This window comes from Phacochoerus africanus, chromosome 3, assembly GCF_016906955.1.
Source record: "Phacochoerus africanus isolate WHEZ1 chromosome 3, ROS_Pafr_v1, whole genome shotgun sequence".
Lineage (NCBI taxonomy): Eukaryota > Metazoa > Chordata > Mammalia > Artiodactyla > Suidae > Phacochoerus > Phacochoerus africanus.
In genome coordinates, this window is record NC_062546.1 from 78,540,457 (window position 1) to 78,565,430 (window position 24,974).

Consider the following 24,974-nt stretch of genomic DNA (forward strand, 5'->3'; position numbering starts at 1 on the left):
ACTTTTAGAAAGAACACACAATGAGAAAGACTTGTTTCTTTGAGAGCCAGGGCACAGTAGGAGTGCCATTGATTAGAATATATGACATATGCATTGTTTCCTGAGCAGTGATGGATGGGAGTTTAGGGAGGAGAAGAAAGATTTCTGCTTTAAAAAAAGTATATACACACACACATACTATTATTACTCATAGCCACATATTCAACATATTTGAAATCAGATAAAATATATTCACACTACAGTAAGGATAGGGTAATCAATTTTGCTAAATAATATTTAGCCAACATGAACATGCATTTATAATATCTTTCAAAATGTTTTAGGTATATGAAAGGCTAAGAATGGAGGGAAAAAATATCAACTGAGAACACTTATTGATAAATAGAGCTAACATAAATTAGGTATCTGAAAAAGAGGTGTAGCTGTAGATGGATTCAAAAGGGAAAAAAAAAAAAAAAAAAAAAAAGACTGCTTTCTTTAAGGCATGCCCAGAAAAGAAATTCTTCATAGCTGTGATTACTACTGCAAATGCCTCTAGATGGTATCATGGGCCCATGGAACTGCAGCTTGGGCTGTAGGAGACCTCAAAGCATCAGACAGCCTATGGATAGCACAGCAATTGAAACACTTGCCTGAGTCTCCAGCACACGACTCACCTGTGTACAGTAGGAGAAGGGTTTTCTGCAGGCTGGGTTACACTGCCGAATAGCAGCAGGGCGGGCCTGAGGGGAGCAGCCTCCTACGAAGGAAATCCCATCATCATTTACAGATTTTCCTATGATAAATAGCCATTGTTTTCCTCTCTGGCTCTGGCTACTTTGTAATGGTACTATTTTAAAAAATCTGTTTGCTGACAGTGGGGCCCAGTCTCATTTTATTGATTATTCCAGGATGGGCTATTTGAGATATGACGCTCTGCTAAGAGAAGATGTTTACAGTGGCAATTTTATACCCATGCACTGGCAATATGATTCTATCATATAGCTATAGCCATGCTTGAGGGCAAAGTCTACAAGTGCCAGGATCAGTAAAAGAATTTATAAAATCTCAGTTTAAGTTCAGAAGCAGAGCATAATACACTTGGGGATCTCTTCTGTGTGTGTATCTATCTATCTAGCTATCTATCTAAATTTCCCCCCAGCTCATGAATACCCCAACTAGGCACAGGACCAATTCTCAACAACAACATGCTAAAAGAAGGCCACTAATCAATTCTTGGGACCGCAATATCAAACACTTTGCCAGCATTTTAAATATATTTCAACCAGAACAGGCACACACATACTCACATACAGACTCCCACACATATTTTTAAGAGCAAATGTATACCATCTAGGAGAGATAATCATACCTCTGACATCGCACTTGCAGGTGCTTATTAAATACTTTTGAGTAAATGGATGGAATAATATCTCTATAATCTGAAAATCATTTATATATTAATCATGCCTTCCTGGACTCAAGCTACTAAGCAAAGAAGTTGACACATTATCCGAGGGCAATATTTAAACTGTATTTATATACTATGAATTGCATTGATAGGTTCTAGCCACTGAATTACTATAATTGTCAACCAACTATAGTTTATGATTTTGTAACTAGCAAAAAGCCTTGGGCCTAAGGCTATGTAAGGGATATAGTCAGATCTACATTTTCCCTAAGAATGAAGCAGCTAAATTCTCACTGTTACTTGAAAAATAAAACAAATAATCCCCACAGAAATTAAAAAAGCGAAAAACACATCAGGATCCAGAATTTGCAGGTAGGTGTGAAATTGATCACATGGGTGTTTGTGGCAATAAGCACACAGTTGCTGCCAATAGAGTTCGGGAGGGGGAGGTGCTTTCCACCCCTTAAGCCAGGAACCCCCCCAATGCAGTGTGTAAGCCCCAGGGAAAAGGGATCTCTTGGGAGTTGGGAAGAATTTGTTATGTTTGTACAGTTTATGCAACATTTTTTATTTCAAACTCTAATAATTATTATCATTGAATTATTTCAAGCTCTAAGAATACTTGTCAGGTGCCACACATAACCTGCTCATTTGTCAGATGGCTCTGTGATGGACACTGGGCAAGTGGTACACCATGCAGAGAATTTGATAGTAGAACCCTTACCACTGGGTTAAGTCTCTGCATACTGCTGCAAATGAGGCTTGCTCTGTTCCTGGTTAGGTAGATTTACAGTATAATTAGTTTTTAACCACAATTTACAAAGTGGGCAAGTAGCTTAAATTATTGTGTGGAAAAACTAGGGATGGAAGGGAATACCAAACATGCAAAAATAGGTAAATTAGAAAAAGGGGAAGTCGACAATCTTTCTATCTCTGTAGAAAAATGGAAATTCTCCTGTTCTCATCAGCTCTTAGCCACAGTACCAAGAAAAAAAATGACAATTTAATTTTCTTTGATAGGAAGGCATTATAAAAAAACCCTTTAAAATGATTGAGAAGACCATTTGAAGAATCAAATCGCACTCGCCATCATGAACGAGGAACACTTCCCTCTGTTTATATCAGATATTAAATAATAATCATGACTAACGCATGATTAAAAAATGAAGCTTCCAGTGCATCAATATAAGCATCTATAATTTAGAGCAAAATGTTTTTATATCATTAATGTGTTTTAATTTTTATTATATCTTTATCAACGCTTTAATTTCAATTTCTGTATAGGTTTCATAACATGATACATGAGCACAATAGTATAGGAATAGGATCTGTTGAGATATGTTCTGAACTACTTTTTACCAAAAAGGTACATCTTTTAAAATTTTAGAGACCATTGTTTTAAACTACCATCTGTCTTTTTCAGTCTGTCTCAGATCATAATATTTAAAGACATTTTATTGTGTTTCAGCTTATTTCTTTAAGTCGTTTGATCTACGATGGGACTTTAAATAGAAGTGTTTGCTTTCTAAAATATAAAGGTCTAACCACAATTTGCCATGAAGATCATCTAAGGCTACCTGCCTGGTCTTGCCTAGCTAATATTTTGTAAGTTAATTCTTCTCACCAACAGCAACACTCAGAGATCTTTTCGAAGTGCCCACATGAATCTTAGGCAGGAATACCTGTGACGTTAATGCCATCTGAACGTTGGCACCATACAGTTCGTTCATTATTGTTCCAAAGACTTGCTTTCCATGTGTAGTGATAACATTTACCTCCTGCAAGTAAATACGATAACAGCGGTTCTATTATACCTCACATAAAAGGAGAATACACGTTGATCAATCAAGGCTCAGAGTGGAAAAGTGCTCTTGGTACCTGTACAAGGGCGTGTTTCTAGAACCTGCTGGGGGCAGTTGTCTTGGTTCTCCAAAGACTGAATTATAAATGTCCTTGATCTAGATTGGCGGCCCAGAGTCTCAAAACTTCTTCCATCAATGCAGGTCAATTCGCAGGCGCTCCACTCTGACCATTCTGTTAAGTGACAGTCTCCTGGAAGATTTCACAGTGCACAGCAGAGCCAACAATGTGAAAACTGACTTGACACCATTCATAGGCACAGGGTTCACAATGAGGTTTGTGTGGTGATGCATTGATACGGGTGGGTTCCAGAAACTACACATTCCACTTGGACACATTTTATACTTAGAAATACTAAGACTGATGAAGTCATTTATGGTTTAATCTAGTGGAGCAAAAGAGTGCCCAACACTATATGGCCATGACTGTGCTTCAAATCATGGCAGTTTTATCTTGAGAACACTGTGTCTACCAGTGATAATAAAAATTTTTATAAGAAAATGTAAAGGAACTGTTTTTAAAGAGCAGCATAACATAAAATGAATGTTCATAGAAATCATATAAAGGGAATAGGTTGGTTACTGAAGTAGAATATCTTTGGATGTAAAGAATGTCTAATAATTAAACATTTGTGTGTATGTGCATGTATATATGTATATACATATATATGTGTTTGTACACACATTTTACATGCCATATTATAAGGATACAGAAGGATATATTAAGCTACCTTAAACTCCAGCCGTACAAACAATGTTGTCTTGTTAGGATTAAAATAAACTCATAAATTTTATGTAGCTAATAATGACCTTCACAATTACATAGAACTTGACTGTTTAACAGAGGGCTTTCATGAACCTATAGACTTACTTGTTCCCACCATGTCATTACCCGGGGGTTCATCCACTCATGGATTCAGTCAGTCTTTTTTTAAGAGCTGGCCAAAGTACCAGGTGCTGTCAGGTCAGGTATATTAACATATTTCTATATGGAGCAAGTGCTCAAAGGCGTCAACTTAAAAAATATGCACTACTTAAAAGTAGAGAGTTAAGTTTTGAGGTAAAATGAGGACTACAGTCTGGGAGGCAGCATTTCAGATAGCTCTGAGATACCACTCCAAAGAGGTAGGGGGAAGGGCAGTATATATGTTTGGTGAAAGGGGAGGTCCATGCTGCTAGGCACACATTGTGCAGAAGTTTGCTGCTAGTCTCATGAAGGAGCATATGTGTCACCATGAAGGATTTTAGTGCTTTTCTAGATATGAGGAGATGCAAGAATTGGGCTCACATAATCTTCTGGAAATATCTAACTCTCTGAAGGCCTGTCCTGCCAGTTTTCCCAGAGCACAGAGTGCCTCACTCCTGATCTATACCCAGAGTTTTTTCCGGGGGTGTTGATGGTCGGCAGGTGCAGTGGCTCTTGATTCAATCTGTGTAGAGGCAGATGGCGAGTGCCAATCTCCATTTCCCAAAGGGATGCGGCTATATGTCCCAGGTGAAACACCAGTGAAGTGATAATAAAAAGATTCTAACTTAGCTCTTCCATTTCCAAGGCCACTGCTTCCCACCCCCCCCCCCCCCCCCCCCCCGCCACCTCGGGCCTCTTATGCCTCCACTGAAGCTGTTAAGTATATTCCATAGTGATAGCCATAATTAAACATAAACTTGAGTTAGTTTAAAAACTTCAACTTTGATGAGAGAGCACTCCAGAAAAAAAGAGAAAATAAGCAAAGGTCACTGTGGAAAGCGCTCCTAGTCATTTGAAATTGCCTACCTGGGCAAGGCACAGAACATGGCTGCTTCAGGAGGCTGTCCTGAAAGGGCCTCTCTCCACACAGTGCATCACCCACATGTACAGTCCAGTGGGATGTCGAGCCATTGTGCACCACACAGGAGATGCTGCGGATCTGGACTCCTTCCCCACAGTCTCCACCCTGTTCAAGGAAAGGATGCTGAGAGCATTACTCAAATCATAATCATCTCCACGTTTTGGCCCCTGTCACCTCTTGCTTAAGAAAATCCTAGCTGTGTATTTTTGGCAGCTTCTTCCTCTAGAGATTTATCTTGCCATTGTTGATGATAAGGCATCTCTGAGCAATTCTCTTAGAGCTGAGAGAGAGACTGAAGTATAAATGCAAATTTATGCCCTGGGATTTATGCACTCAGAATATGACGATTCATTTTGGAACTCAGCCAGGATTGACTGAAAAAGAAAAACAATACCTAATTTGCCTAGGTGTATGTGATGAAATGGCCTCATCCATAACCACTCCCCAAGAGAGCATGTACAGCCACAGGGCATACGCGTCTCTTTTACTTTGCTTGTTTTTCTTTTGTAGGGAGTTCAGTACTTTCTCACATGGATTAGGAGGGTAAAACACTTATTACATGGTAAAACACTTATTTTTCTCTATTGCCATGAGTTTTCCCAGAATGCCTTCTGTGCTGGACATTATTCCTTGAAGATATTTCATAAAAATCTCACTCAGATTATTCTGAGCAATTAGAAAAAAATGTGCAGTGTCTCACAGAAACAGAAGCTTGGAATTGGAATACTCTTAATGGTTATCTAGCCCAACCATCTGCCTGCTGAAGGATTTCCTACCATAACATTTGGGCAGATACTCATGAGTATTATCTCCTCAGTTTTAGCCAGGTGCTCAAACCTCTTTCAAAGAGGCCCATTGGATGCTTAGATTAAATGTAGAGGGTAATTCTGATTTTGCATAAATGCTTTATAAAACAGAGTCCAAGACAAAATTCTATACTGAGGTGGTGAAATCCCAGGGGATAGCAAGGGTGAGGGTAAAAGAACCATCTCAGGAACAGACGGCAAGCAAAGAGAAGGTATTGTGTTGTCAAGTTACCCTCAACTTCACAGGTAAACTCAACTGGTTTCCTGGCCAATCATATCTTCCAGACAAAGCTTGGGGAGGGAGAACTAGCTCCTCCTTGGATCCAGTTGTCATGGATCAAGCTTCATCCCAGGGAGTACTAAGTCCCCTATACTTCTAAACAATGTCACTCAGCTCCAACTAAGTCTACAAGTTGGTGGAAGAGCTAGAGTTTGTCATGATTCCTACTAGTATGGTTAGAGAGACAGAGAATGAGCCTTTGCACAGGTTCTGCTGCTGTAGACAAGGACGTTACAACCCATTGTTAAATGATAGTCTGAAAAATGGGCTCTGCACTGGGAAACTCCAGCTCTTCCCCCTGCAGGACCTAGAAACTACACTGCCAAGCCATGGAGCTTCTGCGGCTCTGGCAGCAGTGGGAGTAAAGAGGGACAGGGTGGTTAGTTAAAGCAGTCATGACAGTGCTCCAGGCATGGAACAGGTGACTCAGGGGCTGACAAGTCTGCTGATCACCAACCAGGTTAAGGCACTGTGGCAGCGGCTGCTGAGTGTCATAGGCAGGTTGTGGATAAAGTGCCAGCAATGCAGGATGGTCTAGGGGTGGCTGCCGAGAAAAAGTGTTTACAAAAGGAAGTTTGGATTCAAAACCATATTGGCAAAAAAGAAAATGTGCAACTTGGAGGAGGTACAAGTTGTAGCAGCTTAGAGCCTGAAAGATACGAGTAGACACACAAATCAGGACCATCACATCCTATCTAAGAGATGTTTTAACAAGAATTATGAATTGTTTATCTAAGACGGCAATCCCCACACCTGATCTATCAGTACCTCATAATTGCTCTAATCATCTCTATGGCCATTGTGAAATTGTTAAAAAAATATACCCTAATTTGAACCTAAGTACAATTTTTTCTCCCCTTTTTGTCTTTTTAGGGACGCACCCATGTCATATGGAAGTTCCCAGGCTGGGGGTCCAATCAGAGCTGTAGCTGCTGCAACACGGGATCCAAGCTGCATCTGTGACCTATGCCATAGCTCATGGCAACACTGGATCCTTAACCCACTGAGTGAGGCCAGGAATCGAACACATGTCCTCATGTATACCAGTCAGGTTTGTTACCTCTGAACCACAATGGGAACTCCCTAAGTTCACTCTTTTTGACTGTGTAGGTGGCTTGCAGAAGTGCTCAGACCAGGGATTAAACCCAGGCCACAGCAGTGGAAGCACCAAATCTAATCACTAAACCACCAGGGAACTTCATAGGTACACTTTTTTTTTTTTTTTTTTTAGTTAAGTGGAGGTTCAAAATCAATTCATGATATATTCATTGAAAGCAAATGCTCTAGTAAATGTTTACTCTCTAGAGTGGAAAATAATTGAAATAAGTTAAATTTCTCTTTGTGGGAGGATTCTCTCTATAATGTATTATTCCAGATAATGAATCCATGGCTGAATTGTCTAACGTGTATGTGTTTCACTCTAGAGGGTCAGAGTTTCTGAACTTGGAGAGAAGACTCTGGGGATACAGCAGCATATCTGGAATTTGCAGTTACTGCTCCCTGGAAGCTCAGGTAACAGGAGATGGAACAGATGAGAGTTTTGTTTGACACTTCAGGAGATGGAGTATGGAGAAATGACAGGAAACAAGTCTACACCAGGGACCACTTTAAAAACCAAGACAAACAATAACGTGCTCCTAGTATGTTCAACCTTAATCTCTTATACCTTTGACAACAACAGCTGTAGTACAGAGAGAAATCAGCATCAGAGTGGTAATTTCATTCACAAAGTAAGCCTTCATCCAGTCTCATTCATGAGACTTTACACACTAGGGCCTGAAAATAGAGCCAGGCTTCTTAGAGCAAGATGGTCAAAGGCAAGGATTCTGTCACTAGCCCTCCACTGTCCAGATCAATAATGGACTTGGAGTATACACCACATTGGCATTACCAGATGTGGATAGGCAGATGGTGCTAATAATCATAATCATACTTTTCATCAAACCTACAATAACAACCTCAATTTATTTAGTTCCTTTTTTTGGCCATGCCTGGAGCATGGGATTGGACCCATGCCACAGCACTGACAATGAGGGATTCTTAACCACTAGGCCGCTAGGGAATACTCTGAGCTCTTAATTTATGTCAGGTATTATGCTCTCAGCACTGCATAGGAATTGTCTAAGCCCTACCAAAACCTGTAGCAAAACAGGTACTCTTGCTACCTCCATGATATAGATAAGTAAAGAGAAGTTTGGAGAGTTTAAAGACTTGGTGAGGAGTTCCCGTTGTGGCTCAGTGGCTTAAGGACCTGAAACTGTCACTCTGAGGATGCAAGTTCGATCCCTGGACTCCCTCAGTGGGTTAAGGATCTGACATTCCGCAAGCTGTGATGTAGGATGCAGATGTACCTGGGATTCAGTATTTCATGGCTTGGGCCATAGGCTGTAGCTCCGATTTGACCCCTAGCCCAGGGACTTCCATATGCTTCAGGTGCAGCCATAAAAAGGAAAAAAGAAAAGAAAAAAAAAAAAAAAGATTTGGCAAAAACTGCAGAGCAGGAAACTCGAAAAACCTGGACCCAAATTGAGCCTGCTAGAGTCCAGCATCTGAGCTCCTAACCAGATATTATAACATATATGTGGATACATGTTATCAGCTGAGGAACTTGGAAATAGTGAGGAAACCGTGAAAAAAGGTCTGAAGATAAACACTTCCATTTGCAAATCTCTTTCCACACAAGATGGTGGCAGAATTGGCACATCTACTGTGCCTTGTGCAAGAGCCTCTCCTTTGATGGGAAGCAGCCACTTCAACATCACCGCCACCTTAAGTGAACAGGCTTCCCACCTGAATCTGGCAGGTCAGGATGTTACAGAACAACAGAGAAGCAGGAGGACAGCTTCAAGGGATGTGTGCTTCCTTTGTGTGCAGAGGCCCACTTGCATTTTGATCAGTAATTCCCCAAACTCAATTTACACATGCAGTTAAGAAACAGCAACTCAATGAAAAGATACTATGCCATTTATCTCGCAAAGCATTCACAATCAGGCTCCAGGAAAAGCAGGAATGCAGTTCAAACTCAGGACTAACTCAAAGATCATCATGATTCCCTTTCTCTTTTGCCTCTGCTTTTTGGTGTGTCACTTTCTTTGTTCTTCTTGCTGCAGGGTGAGTGACTTTATCTATGAGGTGGGAAACTAGGGCAGCTAAGAATTCAGGAATACAGTTATCTTTGAACAGTTTCAATTCCATTCCAAATTCTTGGGGAAGAAGGCCAATTGACCTCATTTTGGGTAAGGTGCCCAAAGAGGAATAATTAATATAGATTTGTTTTTGTGAGAGCTTTGCCTAGATTGAGTTTAACTCCAGTTTCTTCCTGACTGGAAGTGTCCATGAGTGGAGTGACCTCTCTAGAAATTGGAGGCCCCTCTGAAGTTTCTTGACATACCTGCTGTGTTGGTCCCCTCAGCCTCTGTTCCCGGGTATCTCCAACAGCCTGACTAGCACTACTACAGAGAATGGTCACAACCTCCCACTCTTACCCCTGTGGTTTGGACAATATGTGACAAGCTCAATTTGTGAGAGCAAAATGAAACATTATATTTGGCATTTCTCCAGAATGTTCCTATGGGACAGATTGGCAGATTTGTCTTTAAAAAAGGGCTCCTGACACCTGAGAAGATAAAAGGGAAAGTAAAAAAGACCAAGTGAGGGGCAAAGCTGTCCTAATAAGCCTTTTAAGAGGTGGAGTGTGGTGTTTGTCCCCCATTCTTGCCCTTGTCTTCCAGTCCCTCTCTCCTTTTCCCAGCAATGGGCTCCTGAATTCTTTGAATATATTTTCACTATTCTCTCAACAGTTATCACATTTATAAGGAGAAATCTTCCTTCCATTTTCTTAATTGTGCTTCTAAGCAGCACTTAAAAGAATGGCTGAGGGTGTAGAAAAGAGGAGTTTAGACTAAGTAGACCAAGTATTCATATTTAAAGCCATTAGGTTACTACCGAATTAATTAGCATGGTTACATTTTTTTTTTTTTTGTAAAAAGACTGAATAAATATACCACACATTTTTGTTCCTCTGGGACTTATTACAGTACATGGGCATTAACTTTGCAAGATAGTAATGCTGCATAACAATGTCATCCTGACAGGAACACTAATCTTCTGTGCTGCAGATTTCCCTCTTTTTTTTTTTTTTTTCTTTTTGAATTTTGTCTTTTTAGTGCCACACCTGCAGCATATGGAGGTTTCCAGGCTAGGGGTCAAGTCAGAGCTACAGCTGCCAGCCTATGCCACAGCAATGCCAGATCAGAGCTGTGTCTGTGACCTAAACCACAGCTCACAGCAACACCGGATCCTTAATCCACTAGTGAGGCCAGGGATCAAACCCACAAACTCATGGTTCCTAGTTGGATTCGTTTCTGCTATGCCATGACGGGAACTCCTATGCTATAGATTCCTTAAAGCAGAATCAAAATTATTGTTGCCTAACTAAAGTCCACTTTAGAATAGGAATTGAAGGATAAACTAGTAAAATAAGAAAATAAGGAGAAATCAATGTGCTTTTCCTTAGACAAGGAGCCAGAGAGAAAATGCCATAGAGGATCTTTGCTGACACAGCAAAAGCTCTGGGTATGTGATATATTATGATGTTACTAGGCATTTATATTTCAGGTCAATAAAAAGCAATCATTGAGGAAAATGGAGTAACCGTGGTTCGGGTAATAAGGTTAAGATATAACTTTCATACACTTTTGGTTTTCTGCTCATATGCAAGATTTTGTCTAAGCCTAAAAGTGCTTTTTTTTAGAAATACAGTCCACAGGCAAACTGTGCATTTCCATAGCATCAGGGTTTTACCTAATTACATACTGCTTTGATATTTCCAACATGCCAAGAAGATAGGGAGTTGAGAGCACTGAAGAGACTGGAAGTCCCCTAACCCAGCTTATTTTAAATAGTGCCTAACAAATGGTTACATATTTCCTAATAATACACTCTATGTGGGGTTAAAGTCATTTGGTTCTTTTTCCCATGCTCTCTACTTCATAAAAATACATTGTTACAGCCCCTGGCACTGTAAAATGTATTTCATTAGCACATAGGTTTGACCAGACAAGTACTTTGGACAAACTAAGTGTCATTACTCTAAGTGTCATTGCATGACCTACCTCCAATTTACATGCAGACCAGTTGCTGAGGACCCAGCTATAGCAGGGGGTCACTGGGCAGCTTTTCTGCTGGGTAAGCTCAGTGGGGCATGGCCTTCCTTCTCCTTGGGTAGGCGTAATGATAAATCGAGTCCGGCTCATTCGACCTAAAAGGATAAGGAAGATGTCAGCTTTTCAGTTAGAGTTTGGCTTGGAAAGAGAATTAAAGGACAGAATGTTGCCTTCCATGCAGAAGTCTTCATTAAAACACACTGAACTTTTGTCATGTCCAGGTTTCAGTTTTCCTGCTATTTTAATTTAGGTTTCTACGGAGACACAGGCTATCTCAGGTCTGCAAAATGCTTAAGGATTTGAAACTCTGTCTTCTACTTCTTTAGTCATCCTAAATTCAAACTCTGTATTGTTGCCAAATAGCTTGATCCCATAAACCCTGGAAGAATGTTAGTTCCATTTAACAAATATTATGAGAAAAAGAATGTATATATATATATATATATATATATATATATATATATATATATATGAATGACTGGGTCACTTTACTACGCAGCAGAAATTGACAGAACACTGTAAATCAATTATACTTTAATAAAAAAATTTAAAAACCAAATATTTATTTATTAAACTCTAGAATAATCCAGGCATCCTGCCATGTGCTTTTCCTTAGACAAGGAGCCAAAGAGAAAATGCCATAGAGGATCTTTGCATCTGGTGATGAAATCTCCAGATGTACCTTCTGCCTTCATAAACCTTATATTCTAGGCTAGGATTATAATTATTAAGCAAAAATAAGAGTTGTATCTTTTTTGTTAGTTTATAAATCATCAAGGTGAAAATTGCGCATAATCCAAATTATCCTAGAAAATTCCCACCCCAAGATTCCAATAATGTCTCTGTATTAATTCAATATGGCCAATTTTCATAGAGTTGAGAGCCACTTTTTTTTCCTACTTGGGTACAAAATAAAGTTGTTGACTTGTGTAAAGAAGCCATGATATTTGAAGGATATAAGTTGAAATACTGCTATTCCATTTCCTAATGAAAGGAAATTGGTTAAGAATCACTTGGAAAGAGCAGAGCTCCCATGTTAACTTATTCCCTCCTGGGCATAATGTCATAAGCTCATTGAGTAGAAAAGTGGGTGAAATTTAAATATCTGTTCTCTCTCATTCTTTCTCTCATTTTTGTCCTTGCTCCTCTTTTACTGATGAGGTATGATGTGCATATCATTTTATTGCTATTCGTTATCTGTGAATTCGATGCCCTTCCATTTTTGTTATCAAATTAATGATATTGTATTTGTGGTAAATGTTAAAGGAAAAACAGGGTTCTATGAGAGCAAGTTCTGGGGATGCCACCCAGTCTGGGAAGGAATTCAGGGAACATCTCCCTAAGTAGTTGAACTTGAAGCAGAAATCTGATGGAGTAAACCAGACATGATATACAAAGAGTGTCCAACAGAGGAAAGAGCATGTGAAAAGGTCAGAGATGCAAAAGAGCAGAACAGGTTTGAGGACCTGACTGAAGGCCAGTGTGGCTGGACAGAGAGAGCAAGGAACAAAACAGAATGAGGCAATATTGGTAAAGGTATTAAAAGGGGGTCTTTTTCCAATGTCAAAGATTCTAAGTTTCTATCTTAAGAGAAATGGAAATATTGTGATGATTCAATTCAGCACAGAATTTACTTGATAATCTTAGGTAAGAGTAATTCTCAGATGCTCTTAAGATCAGGGAGAAGCAAGGGTGAGTCACATCTTCAGTGGCCTAGACCTTAGTGGCCACTGGAATATTATCATAGATTTGGTGGTACACTAATTCTCTCTGAGAAGACTCTTGAGGAAACCTAGGAAGTTCTAATCACTGGATTCTAAATTCCTTGAGGTTTGGGGTTCTGTCCCTAACATGGTACTCCATATATATGAAGCACTAATTTAATATTTAATTCAGATTTTCATAAACTTTCTATGTGATATTATCTGTTATCTAAGAACTACATGATGACATATCAGTGTAATTGTTCAGCAGATACCATGTGCTGAGAAATTTTCTAAATACTTTATATATACCAACTCATTGAATAATTATTGCAACCCTAGAGGAAAATTCTATTTTTGCATATTATAGATAAGGAAATTGAGGCACAGAAAATTTAAGTCACCTGTTGAAGGTAAAACAACAAAAAAATTTAAGTTGCAGAACAGGATTCAAACCCAGAATATTTTGCTCCATGGCTACTGTATGAGCCATGATGATAATTCAAGAGAATATCATGGACCAGGCAAGAGAGCAAGGATAGTATCTATCATGGTCTTTTATGGGAAATAGAAGAGGAACTTTGGGTAATGGTAAAATTTGTGAACAGTGGAATCTACCCATTTTACATCCTTGGGCACTGAGAATGACCGACACATTTGGACAGATATTTCTTCCCAGCATCACTCAAATCAGATCATACACGTTGGACTTCACTTTATTCATATGAAACATTGTTCCTACTTTTTGATGAATACATTTGACTCAAGATTTCACATTAATTCTTGCTTAAATACGTTTCAGTTTTAGAATCATCTTGATGTTTATTCTCTTGATCTAAATATCTATTACTCTAAAGTCATAATAATTGCATTCTGTTCTCTATCCTTATTTTTAGGAATAATGAAAATGGAGTGTCACCTTTATTACAGCTAAAGAGGTTCTATTTCATTGAAACCAAATAACTTAAAGCTTATTCTTGAATTGATGGCATGCATCATGACCATTAATGTAGGACTATCTTATTTATTTCCATTAAAGTGACAGATATTTTCTGCTGGACACAGAGGTGGGGGGAACCTAATGAAGTCAACAGAAAAAAAAAGCTATTACTTTTTGAAATAATACTTACAGCCACTCTCTGAAAGCACAGCTATTTGATTTCTTTGCCTTTTGCTATCTAAACACAAAGATTTTCAAACAGTGCCAATTAGATACCCAGAAGAATATAATAATCCTACACTTTGAAGTACATTATCATGTTTAATTGAATAATATAAACATTCAATTAAAAGAGTATTGGTAATAAAGGCTCAAGAGTGTATATAAAGGTACTTATTGCAACTGAAGTTTCTGTGGGGACACTTGATATCTTTATATAAGTGCCTTTTTCTGTGGTAGGGATATTTGGTTAGATAAATTAAGCAACCAGAGAAAGTATTCCTCAAATTTGGCACATTCCCCCCAAATCCTGAAGTTATAAACATAAAATTTAGCTATATGGGACATGGATAGTATGGACAAAGAGGGCCAACCATCTCCAATGGTAGTGACCTGATATTACCTGGGATTCCACACATCAGAAAGGATGTGATATTCAACCAAACACCTATCTCACAGCAATAAGTATTCTAAAAGAACCACTAATGACTGGAGACTTAAGGAATTATTTTGGTGACAGGAAATTTTCATGTGAGAGGGAAGGCAGTGAATGATGTGGCCACATGAAAGATACTTGAAATTATGGTGTGATACAGAATATGAGAGAGAATTTTAAAATAGGTGATGTATGGTGAAAAGAAACCTGGACTTGGCATCCAAATTCTGTAGCTGGAAACAATTCTCTCAAATTAATAGCTAGTAAATGATGTGACTGCATGAAAGTACTTGAACTCCTCTGAGCATGAATTTCCTCTTCTGTAAAATAAAATTAAGTATACGGAGCGTCCTTATTATCTGAGGATAATGCATGCTGGGGAAAATGCCATGTAAAAGTGAGTGTATTTCTGGATAGCATTGAGAACTTTGTCTAGATACTCATATTGCAACAGAAGAAAGGCTGGGGGAAAAATGTAATTGTAATGTATACATGTAAGGATAACCTGACCCCCTTGCTGTACAGTGGGAAAAAAATAATAATAAATAATTTAAAAAAATTGAGTGTATTTCAATGGGAATCACATTATTTTGAGTAATTAATAAAAAATGTCTAAATGGGACTTTGGAACTACAAAGGATGCCAGTAAGCTTATTTTCTCTAATATCAACTATTATGAAGATGATTGCAACTATGAAATTATTGGGACAAGAATAAATCAACTATTGATATTTCTTATGTAATTTTATGATTACCCTCTACAAGTTGTATCACAATTGGCTTTCTCAGTTTGATCATAGAATCTTTGGTCTTTGAGATACTTTATCAATTTTCTCAAGAGCTCCCTTTAATCTTTGGTGTAAAGATGGTTCCGTTTTTTTCATCCCTTTGTTGTGGGTACACATTCTCTTTGCAGCTAGAGATGGAAAAACCCTGATGCAATGCCAGTGTATGAGCATTAATGCAGGAGGCTTTTTGACTGGGGTATGGTTTGGTAAAAGGTCAGTTCATCAGTGACTATTTTTATTTGTTTGTTTGTTTGTTTTGTTTTGTTTTGTTTTTTCTTTTTTAGGGCTGCACCCATGGCATATGGAGGTTCCCAAGCTAGGGGTCTAATCAGAGCTACAGCTGCCAGCCTACACCACAGCCACAGCGACGTGGGATCCTAGCGTCTGCGACTTACACCACAGCTCATGGCAATGCCAAATCCTTAACCCACTGAGCGAGGCCAGTGATGGAACCTACATCCTCATGGATCCTAGTCGGGTTCGTTCACTGCTGAGCCATGAAGGGAACTTCCATTGGTGACTATTTTTGTATTATGGGGGTTCTGCTCCCTACAGATCTCACAATTATGCTGAGAAAACTGAGATAATAAGGACACCTTGGACTCATGTCATTTTGGTTAAATGAATTAAAAAAAAAACACCACATATAAACTACAATACAGTGTATCTAAAATGTAGTGCTTGTTAAAACCTATTATTTTAAAAATCATTTATTTTGACAGCGACTATTTCATATCAATTTCTACAACTGGCCCTGGAGAAAGCCTGCAATGAGTATAGAAAGCATGCAAATGGTATGCTTTTGGACTTTTTAACATTAAATGCACATGACTACCAAGTCCCTAATAATTCAGCCTGGTCCTCCCAAACCCCTTACACCCTAGACTATACTCCTCCTGTCCTCAGAGGAGGCTGCCTAAGAGTGAAGGTTGCTGCCACCTGTGTCCTCATGTGTCCACTCTGAGAATGAGAGAAATTTCTTGGACATTCTCTGGACAACTCTTATTTGGGTATATGCATCTATTTGAAACCTGAATTCAATAGCCAATAAAAGCAATATACTTAATGGGTAATACCAAAGAGAGATAAAATGGAAACCAATTCTCTTATTCATCTACACTTTAGGCTATAAAAGAGAGAAAAACATCAGCTCCAAAGTATGTTTCCAGTTTAATAAAGACCCCGATTACAGGAGATTAACTTTGCTAGCAATTCTCTTTGAACTATTCCTGTCCTCCCTTGAGGAATATTGGGAACTCATTATAAGCAACAGTGATAGTAGGCATACTATTAAATTAGCAATAATTTCAGGCAATAAAGGAAAAAGGATTGCATGGTAAGACCTCATGAAAAAAAACAGATGATGGGGTACACACACACACATACCCCAGAGAAGCCAGTACTGGTAATTGCATACAGGTTTAAAGAATACTAGACTGGATCACACTCCCATTGAACTCAGTAATAGTCAGACTTCACTCTGAAGTTCCACTGACAAAGGGGATGTGGGGAATTTTAAGCAAAGCCACCCCCCCCAAAACCGATTAAATATTTGTCAATGTATACATTCATGAAAGGAAAGGGAGTCAAATGCAGTAGTGCTTTTTTCTGCCCATGCTTTCAGGTCCAAGTTGCCAGCATCATGTGCTGTCACAGTGATAGGTTCTCAACAATGGTTTTTCTGTGGCCCTGAGAGATGCACACTGAATTAACTGAAAATTATGGTTTTGATAGCTCTGGACAATTTGAATATGACCCAAGCAAACAAAGCAAAATATTATGTATGAGAAAATGGAAAAGGAAATACAAGAATAACAGTGCAATGAAGAATAGACCTATCAAACCTTAAATAGTTCATTAAATAAAACATCTGAGCAACTTATATGAACAAAGCTATAAATTACAATCTACCATAGACATGTGCATACAAAAACAGTATAGTATATGAAATAGTAGTAGTATATGAAGTCGCTTTGAGCTTATAAAATGTTATTTGAATATTATTTTTACTGGCTTGCTTTCCACCTGGTAATTATTTCTTTTTAATATGAGTTGAATTTTCAGGGAATGTGCACAGTCCTTGGCAGGGAATGGCCATCTAGAGCTACCATCTATGATGAGTTGATATCCAAATGTCAAAGGACAAAGGACAATGTCCAATGTCATTAACATCCAGTTGATTATGGTCCTTCCTGGTTGCACCAAAAAATTATGTTACTGAATAAAATGTTCCACTTTTAAGCATTTTATTGTATGAATTTATTCTTAAGCTTTTGTGCCTGCTACCTAATAGTAGCCGGCAGAAAATAGTGGCAAATGACAAAATACATGAAAAAAAAAAAACAAAGGGATACTAACAAAAAACTCACTGATATTTATTGTATAATAACTTTTGTCATTTTGAAAGTATTCCTCATTATAGAAAATGGGCCTAGATTAATTGATTGAATACAATGTGCTATGATATAGAGATGCTAGAGCATATTCTTGCTTAGTTATTTTCCCTTCCTTATCCTGCTATTTTTGCTTCTGTTTCCCTGAGAGCTCACCCCCCTCAAATATACCATGTCCACAAGAATCCCATTCTCATTTCATATGTGGTAAACTGAAGCCCAGAGAAGTCAAGGAATTTTTGCCAAATCACATAGCTAGAAGGATTGTAACAAAAATTGGTCTTACTTCAGAAGCACATGCTCTCCAACAGATTTCATCTGGTCCAAGTCAGGTATGAGGTTCTATGCTGAGCTTGTTAGACCTCTTGAATAAGTGTGAGAAGTTCACTTAGGTCTATCTCCTCCAATACATGTGTTACCTGTATTCATGTGTCCTATTTTCCTTTAGAAGAAACTAATTAAAATTACAATACTAACACCTTTCTATGGGATGACTCTTTACTTGTTTTGAGGGACTTGTAATTTTCTAAAAGCAGCAGGAAGTTGGACTATATATAAAATGCCCAGTTAATTTCATGCTGCTCTTTATGCTGGACATTTGCTTTTTACTTCTCTTAACAAACATCGTCTGGAATTTCTATCCAAGGTTATTTTTCTTGGTAATATTTTTTCTTTTTTGGCTACTCTGGGGCATATGGAGCTCCTGGGCCAGGGGTCAAATCCAAGCTGCAGTTGGAACCTGATCCTTTAATCCAGTGTGCTGAGCTGGGGATAGAACCTGTATCCTGGTGCGTTAGAGATGCCACTTATCCTATTGTGCCATAGCAGGAACTCCTATCCAAGGAGTGCCCAGTTTTTCAAGTGCCAAGTTTATTTTCAATATACACCTTGGACTGGCTTGGATTTTGGATCAAGATTATTTTCTAGGAGTTTCCGTCATGGCGGAGTGGTTAACAAATCCGACTAGGAACCGTGAGGTTGTGGGTTCAATCCCTGGCCTTGCTCAGTGGGTTAAGGATCCAGCGTTCCAGTGAGCTGTGGTGTAGGTTGCAGACTCTGCTCAGATCCTGGGTTGCTGAGAATTGTTTCCAGCTACAGAATTTGGATGCCAAGTCCAGGTTTCTTTTCACCATACATCACCTATTTTAAAATTCTCTCTCATATTCTGTATCACACCATAATTTCAAGTATCTTTCATCTTTATATAAGTGCCTTTTTCTGTGGTAGGGATATTTGATATCCTGGGTTGCTGTGGCTCTAGTGTAGGCTGGCGGCTACAGCTCCAATTAGACCCCTAGCCTGGGAACCTCCATATGCTGTGGGAGCAGCCCTAGAAAAGGCAAAAAAAAAACAAAAAAAATTATTTTCTAATGTACCAGAGGGGAGAAAAATTATGGTCCTTATCTGCAACGTAAAGACAGACCTTTAGCATATGTTTGGTTAAACATATGCTAGCAATGGAAGATGGAACAGTTCTGCATTTGGAGTACAATGCATGGGTTTTCTCTATAAAGGGATTCCCTGGCTCATCTAAAAATTGCATCAGGCACCCAGATACCTTGCATCCCAGAGAATACTCAGGCAAGGCAAGGAGTCTGTAAGTTTTTTCAAGTAAAATAGACCAGTCCCAGCCATGACGATGTACTGGAGAGTGAGGTCAGCTAAGCAAGGAAGTAATAACACCACAATTTTAGAGGTAAAGACAGAATCTGGTATTACAGGAGTGAGATAGGTCGGTGAAGGGCAGAAGATTAGGCACTGTTGGCTTGGCTTGGAAATAAAGCTCAGGATTTCTCTGCAGTGAATGCGCATTCCAGCTGCTTATTTTCAGGTCTGTTCTTAACAATCACATTTCAGACTCTTTAAAAGCTACTAAAGCTGGAGTTCCTGGTATGGCACGGGGGTTAAGAACCTGACTGCAGCATCCGGGGTTGCCTTGAAGGTGCAGGTTTGATCCCCAGCCTGGCGCAGAGGGTTAAAGGATCAGTTTTGCCTGCCACAGCTGCAGCTCGGATTCAATCCCTGGCCTGGGAACTTCCATAGTCCGGGGTTGGGACCATTTAAAAAAATATGCTATCAAAACTTGACAGACCACTGGAAATACATAGCAGAAATACCTCCAATGGGGGTCTCTCCATGGGATGAAAAATGACAAGGTCACAGAGAGTGATTTTTGGCAGTTCTGGAGCTATTCTGTCCATCCCATTCACACATTCCCTGTCTCTAAGATTGTCTCCCCATTCTATGTTCCAATTACATGCACTAGAAAACAAGGATACATTTAGGAGGCTTAAGAATTCAGAAACTTCTTAAAGTGCTCACTGCCCTTTGTATTCCAAACTGAGATAAATTTCCTCTGCTTATTCTTAAATAACTTATGAGTATTTTTATAAAGTGATGTAGCATCCAACCCAGGGCCATGTACATAACATGAACATGTACATAGTGTCAGATTTAAAAGGGCCCAGTGGAAAAAATGGGGCTTAGGAGACATAACTGAGCACCTCAAACTTCTCTACAACTGACAAGCCACATGACCTTGAGCAGTTACTTAATTGCCTATCACCTTACCTGTGAAGTTATGTCTACGTTTCACAGTACTCTTGTAAAGAATTATTAAAATAATTCAAGCACCAATAATTGTACCTTTGACCAACAGATATTAAAAATTATTATTCTAATATTTCATCATTTTACAGTTTAAAAATAGCGCAAGCAAGGTCTGCAAAGGCTGGATCAAAGTCTTACAATTTTCTGTTGGAAAAGCCAACTCTAAAATTGTATATTCTTATCTAGTCTTTCTTTTTTTCCCATTCTACAATTTAGCTTTTTGTTCCCTGTCATAGGAGCTAATTACCTGATAATAGTGAACAAGTTTGAACTGTTATAACTATTGGGCTGTGCTTGATCAAGTATACCATACTGATCACATTTCATACAGATACTAAAAATGAAGGTTAAAAGAGTTGCCTGTTTAAAATATGAAAAAAGCTGGAAATCATAAACTTGTACTTTGGAGTCAATACAAAATTATTATTTCATTATGAGCTAGGGTTGATAGAAAAATCATAAGCCATCTGGGAAACACAAGAGACAGGCTGGATTACACAATGTAGAAAAATATTATAAAATAATTCAATGATAATAATTATTAGAGTTTGAATTAAAAAATATAAAAGAGGAAAATAATCTGGGATTAATAACATTCCTGGAATGTTATCGGTTAAACTATAATTATGAATAATTCATGAAATGCTAAATTTAGGGAGTTCTACATTCCACTGAACTGATGAAAATTCAACAGACCAAGAACATGACTAATCCAAATATTAAGCTCTTCTATTACAAGCTTTGATCTTTGAAATCTATCTGAAACAATCCCTTAGTAGAAACCTAGAATCAGTTTCTCTTTAACGTGAAATAAATTGGATTCAAACTGTTATGACCTTGAAATCATTAACACAATTAGAAAGTATATACCAAGCATCAAGTGTACATTAAAGAGATAACCCAGACACTTGGAGATAAAGGAAGAGCTCATTTCAAAATTTTCCCTCAGATCAATGTAGTTCTGTGGGTTTGATGGCAGAGTGTGGCTGTGCGGAAGCATTCAGGACTCCCAGCTCACCAGGATTTGCCCAACAGTCAAGGCAACTTCCTGAAAGGATACAATTGTGTGCATTTTGCCTTTGATGAAGAAGTCAGTCAAGAGCCGCAGGTGCAACTTGCGCACTTCAATGTGACTAAATAAACTCTGTCTCCTTGTGGTATCTGCCCTATTGCCACCACCAGTTGGGAAAAAGAAAGTATCACATACAAAGACAGCTGCAGGCACACTGTTTTACAAGAAGCAAGACACAGATGTTTTTTCAATGACAGTTTCCAACTTTTTCAGTGCCAAAGTTTGGTCTCTTTTAGCAAACAAGTTCATCTGTGCCATATATTTCTGCTTTTGATGATCATTGTTAGTTTGTTGCTTTTAGCTTGTGTTGCCTGAGGATTAAGGCATGATTTAAATACAAAATTGTCTCATTTTGGAAACATTTAACTGTTAGGGGGCTAGGGATGAGAAAAGAGTAGTGCTGGAAGATTGGAGCTGGAAGGCTGGAATGGGGTAGTAGTTTGGGGGCTGGTGGGATATAATAGAGTACAATATAGCATAGTGAGGTATAATATAGTGATTATAGACTGTCTCATCAGTGTTCTGGCAGTAGTTGCTTAAAAATTCAAGGGCCAGCCACTATCAAGAATAGTATGAATAACTTAAAAAAGTATATATATATATATATATATATATATATATATATATATATATACACACACACACACACGCATATATATATGTATAACTGAATCACTGTGCTGTACACCTGAAACAACAAGGCATTGTAAATCAACTATACTTCAGTTAAAAATTCAAGGGCCATGTGTCTTATTCTTTGTACTGTTAACTTTATTTTTTTAAGATTGAACCTAAATATAATTTTTAAAAAAATACCTATTTTCATATTTTAGTATGTAGGTCCTGACCTAGACACTTGACTACAACAGGTAGTCAAACAATGCTTGTGAGATTGAGCCCCGAGCAGTCTAGTAAAGAAAACACCAGTTAAAAGAGCTATGGTACCTTGTCATTTAATTCTGATATAACTATCACCTCCTCAGTGGCCTCTCTTCCCCTATGCCTTACTTCCTTGCAGGACACTTATTCTTTATCACATAACCTGGTTTTTGCTTCAATATAGCACTCATCTGTGTGTTACTTTTGTGTGTATTTACGTGTACATTTGCTGTCTGTAACTTCTTTTCACTATCTAGTTTTCCACCTTGAATATCAGTTTCATGAAGTAAGAGGAATTTGGTTACCTGGGATCTTATCTGTTCCATATACAGTATATCCTCAGCTCCTGGGAGAGTCTGGCTCTGGGAAAGTTTCCAGTGAGCACTGGTGAACTATGTGAGTAAACTTCTCTACAGCCCTGCCTTCAAGAAGAGAACTCAAAAGATCAGGGTCACCACATAATTTTTTTTCCACACTGCCACTTTGGACAATGAAAGAGTACACCTGTAGGTATCAGGATAATAGGTGTAAACTTTATCAATCTTGGTTGAATAAAGCAAAAGCGGAATAAATTTATATTCAGATTATTGGAGGGTTTGTAAAATATCAGGATTCTGGAATATTTTTAAAAGGCATTATTACATCTTTATTCACAACATCAAGACATCTTAAGGTCAAAAAAGGATTCCCAAGTTAGCTTAGTAGATCCTTAGGAGCTAGCTAGAGGTGATTTATAATTAATGCTACATTTATTTGCCAATAGATACTATCACATGACTTCCAAATGCCTTATATGACTTGATTTCTCTAAGTAGTTAACATTCCTTCCCTAGTCCTTCTGTGCCTTAGGCCATACACTGACTTTCCTTAGGAAATTTTCAATTATTTGTCTTCGTTATTCTAAGGATTAGAAAATGTGAATTTAAGTTCAAACCCTAGTAGTGTGATTCAGATGTGGAAAGTTTTTTTGTTTTGTTTTGTTTTATTAGTTTTTCTAGTAGACTAACAAAGTCTGATGGGTCCACAGCACTAAAAGAACTACTTGAAAAATTAAAGTTATATTTTCTAATACTAAACTTACAATTTGGGGTATTTTCAAAGGTAGTGTATTAGATAGAAAAATTAAAGTTATATTTTCTAATACTAAACTTACAATTTGGGGTATTTTCAAAGGTAGTGTATTAGCATAATATTGAGACCTATCATGTTTCAGTGGCAAAATTAGGACTTTCAGGCAAAATCACAACAAACAGATCTTCTGTCTCCTTGCATGAACACATCGTTGAGTAATGGAACTCAAGACTTAAGTTAATTAGAGAAAGAGGAAAATAGCCACTGGCAGGAGTTGGCTGACTTTATTTAGGCTTGTGATCTAGTCTGCAAGCTCTTCTTCAAGTTCCCCCTATGGTGAAGAGCCACAGGGGCAATGACAAATGTTAACTGAAATTCTCCCAATGAGCCAGGTACTGTGCTTCATGAGAACCAGAGGGATTCACCCTCAAAGAATTCAAAGAGGATCATTTATTCTTTAGATGGGCAGATATTAATTCAACTTATATATAATTAAAGCAATAGGAGGTTACAGTGGGAGTGATGGTGAGTTACTCCAGATGATGAAAGGAGCCAAGGCGGAAGGAAGTATACACCCAAGGATGTGACTGATATATACTATATTACGGCATAGTGGTCCAACATGAGAATGAAGGGTGATCAGGATAGAGAAGCAGGCACAGGTGAGATCCTACAGGTCCCTGTGGACCATGGTCACAATATAGGACTTCATCCTTTCTTTGTGTTTCCATGCCACCCTTTAGCTCTCTGAGAGTCATTGCTCCTAGAAGAGGCCCATAAGAACAAGACTGCAGTGCTTATGGCTATGGGATAACCAGGGCAGTTCAACCTGGAAAGATCAGGAACCAGTTATTCACATCACTAATGCAAATAACACCTCCTGCTTAGTGAATTCATCAACATGCAATTCCCTCCTTGTTTGTCTATTGTTTTCCCTCAACTAGGTTGTAAGCCCCTTGAGAATAGGGAAATTGTCTTTTCCCCCTTCAATGCTTCATGCCCAAAATACTGTATTACATTTGGCACATTATGACTTAAATCAACAGGAAAACAATTGTTCAGATACGTATTCTTAAATATCACTTAGGCTATGATTTTAATATATGGAATTTGAGGGAGTAAAAGGATGAGATGTGAGAGAAGACAATGAGAGAGATTGATTCCATGGAATAATCTTTAAAAGATCCTAGGGATACAAGAGAAGATATTTGCAAATTATACGATGGACAAGGACTTAGCTTTCAAAATACACAAATAGCTCATACAACTCAACAACAACAAACAAACAACCCAATCAAAAAGTGAACAGAAGACCTAAATAAAACATTTATCCAAAGAAGACATACAAATGGTAAATAGGCACATGAAGAGATGCTCAACATCACTAAATATTAGAGAAATGCAAATCAAAACTATAATGAGGTACCACGTTACACTGGTCAGAATGGCTATCATTAATAAGTCTACAAATAATATATTCTAGAGAAGGTATAGAGAAAAGGGAACCCTCCTTTGCTGTTGGTGGAAATGTAAG

The 24,974-nt window shown here is 38.3% G+C and overlaps 1 protein-coding gene across 1 annotated transcript in view; it reads right to left on the reverse strand.

The window, feature by feature from the left end:
* THSD7B (thrombospondin type 1 domain containing 7B) overlaps positions 1-24,974 on the reverse strand; it is an 832,155-nt gene that overhangs the window by 17,795 nt on the left and 789,386 nt on the right. Inside the window, exons 21-25 of the mRNA XM_047772023.1 lie at positions 11,279-11,424; positions 5,024-5,183; positions 3,269-3,442; positions 3,073-3,168; positions 657-739 (exon numbers count right to left, since the gene is read on the reverse strand). Coding sequence (XP_047627979.1) covers positions 657-739; positions 3,073-3,168; positions 3,269-3,442; positions 5,024-5,183; positions 11,279-11,424 — 659 coding nt within the window. The remainder of the gene's footprint in view (positions 1-656; positions 740-3,072; positions 3,169-3,268; positions 3,443-5,023; positions 5,184-11,278; positions 11,425-24,974) is intronic.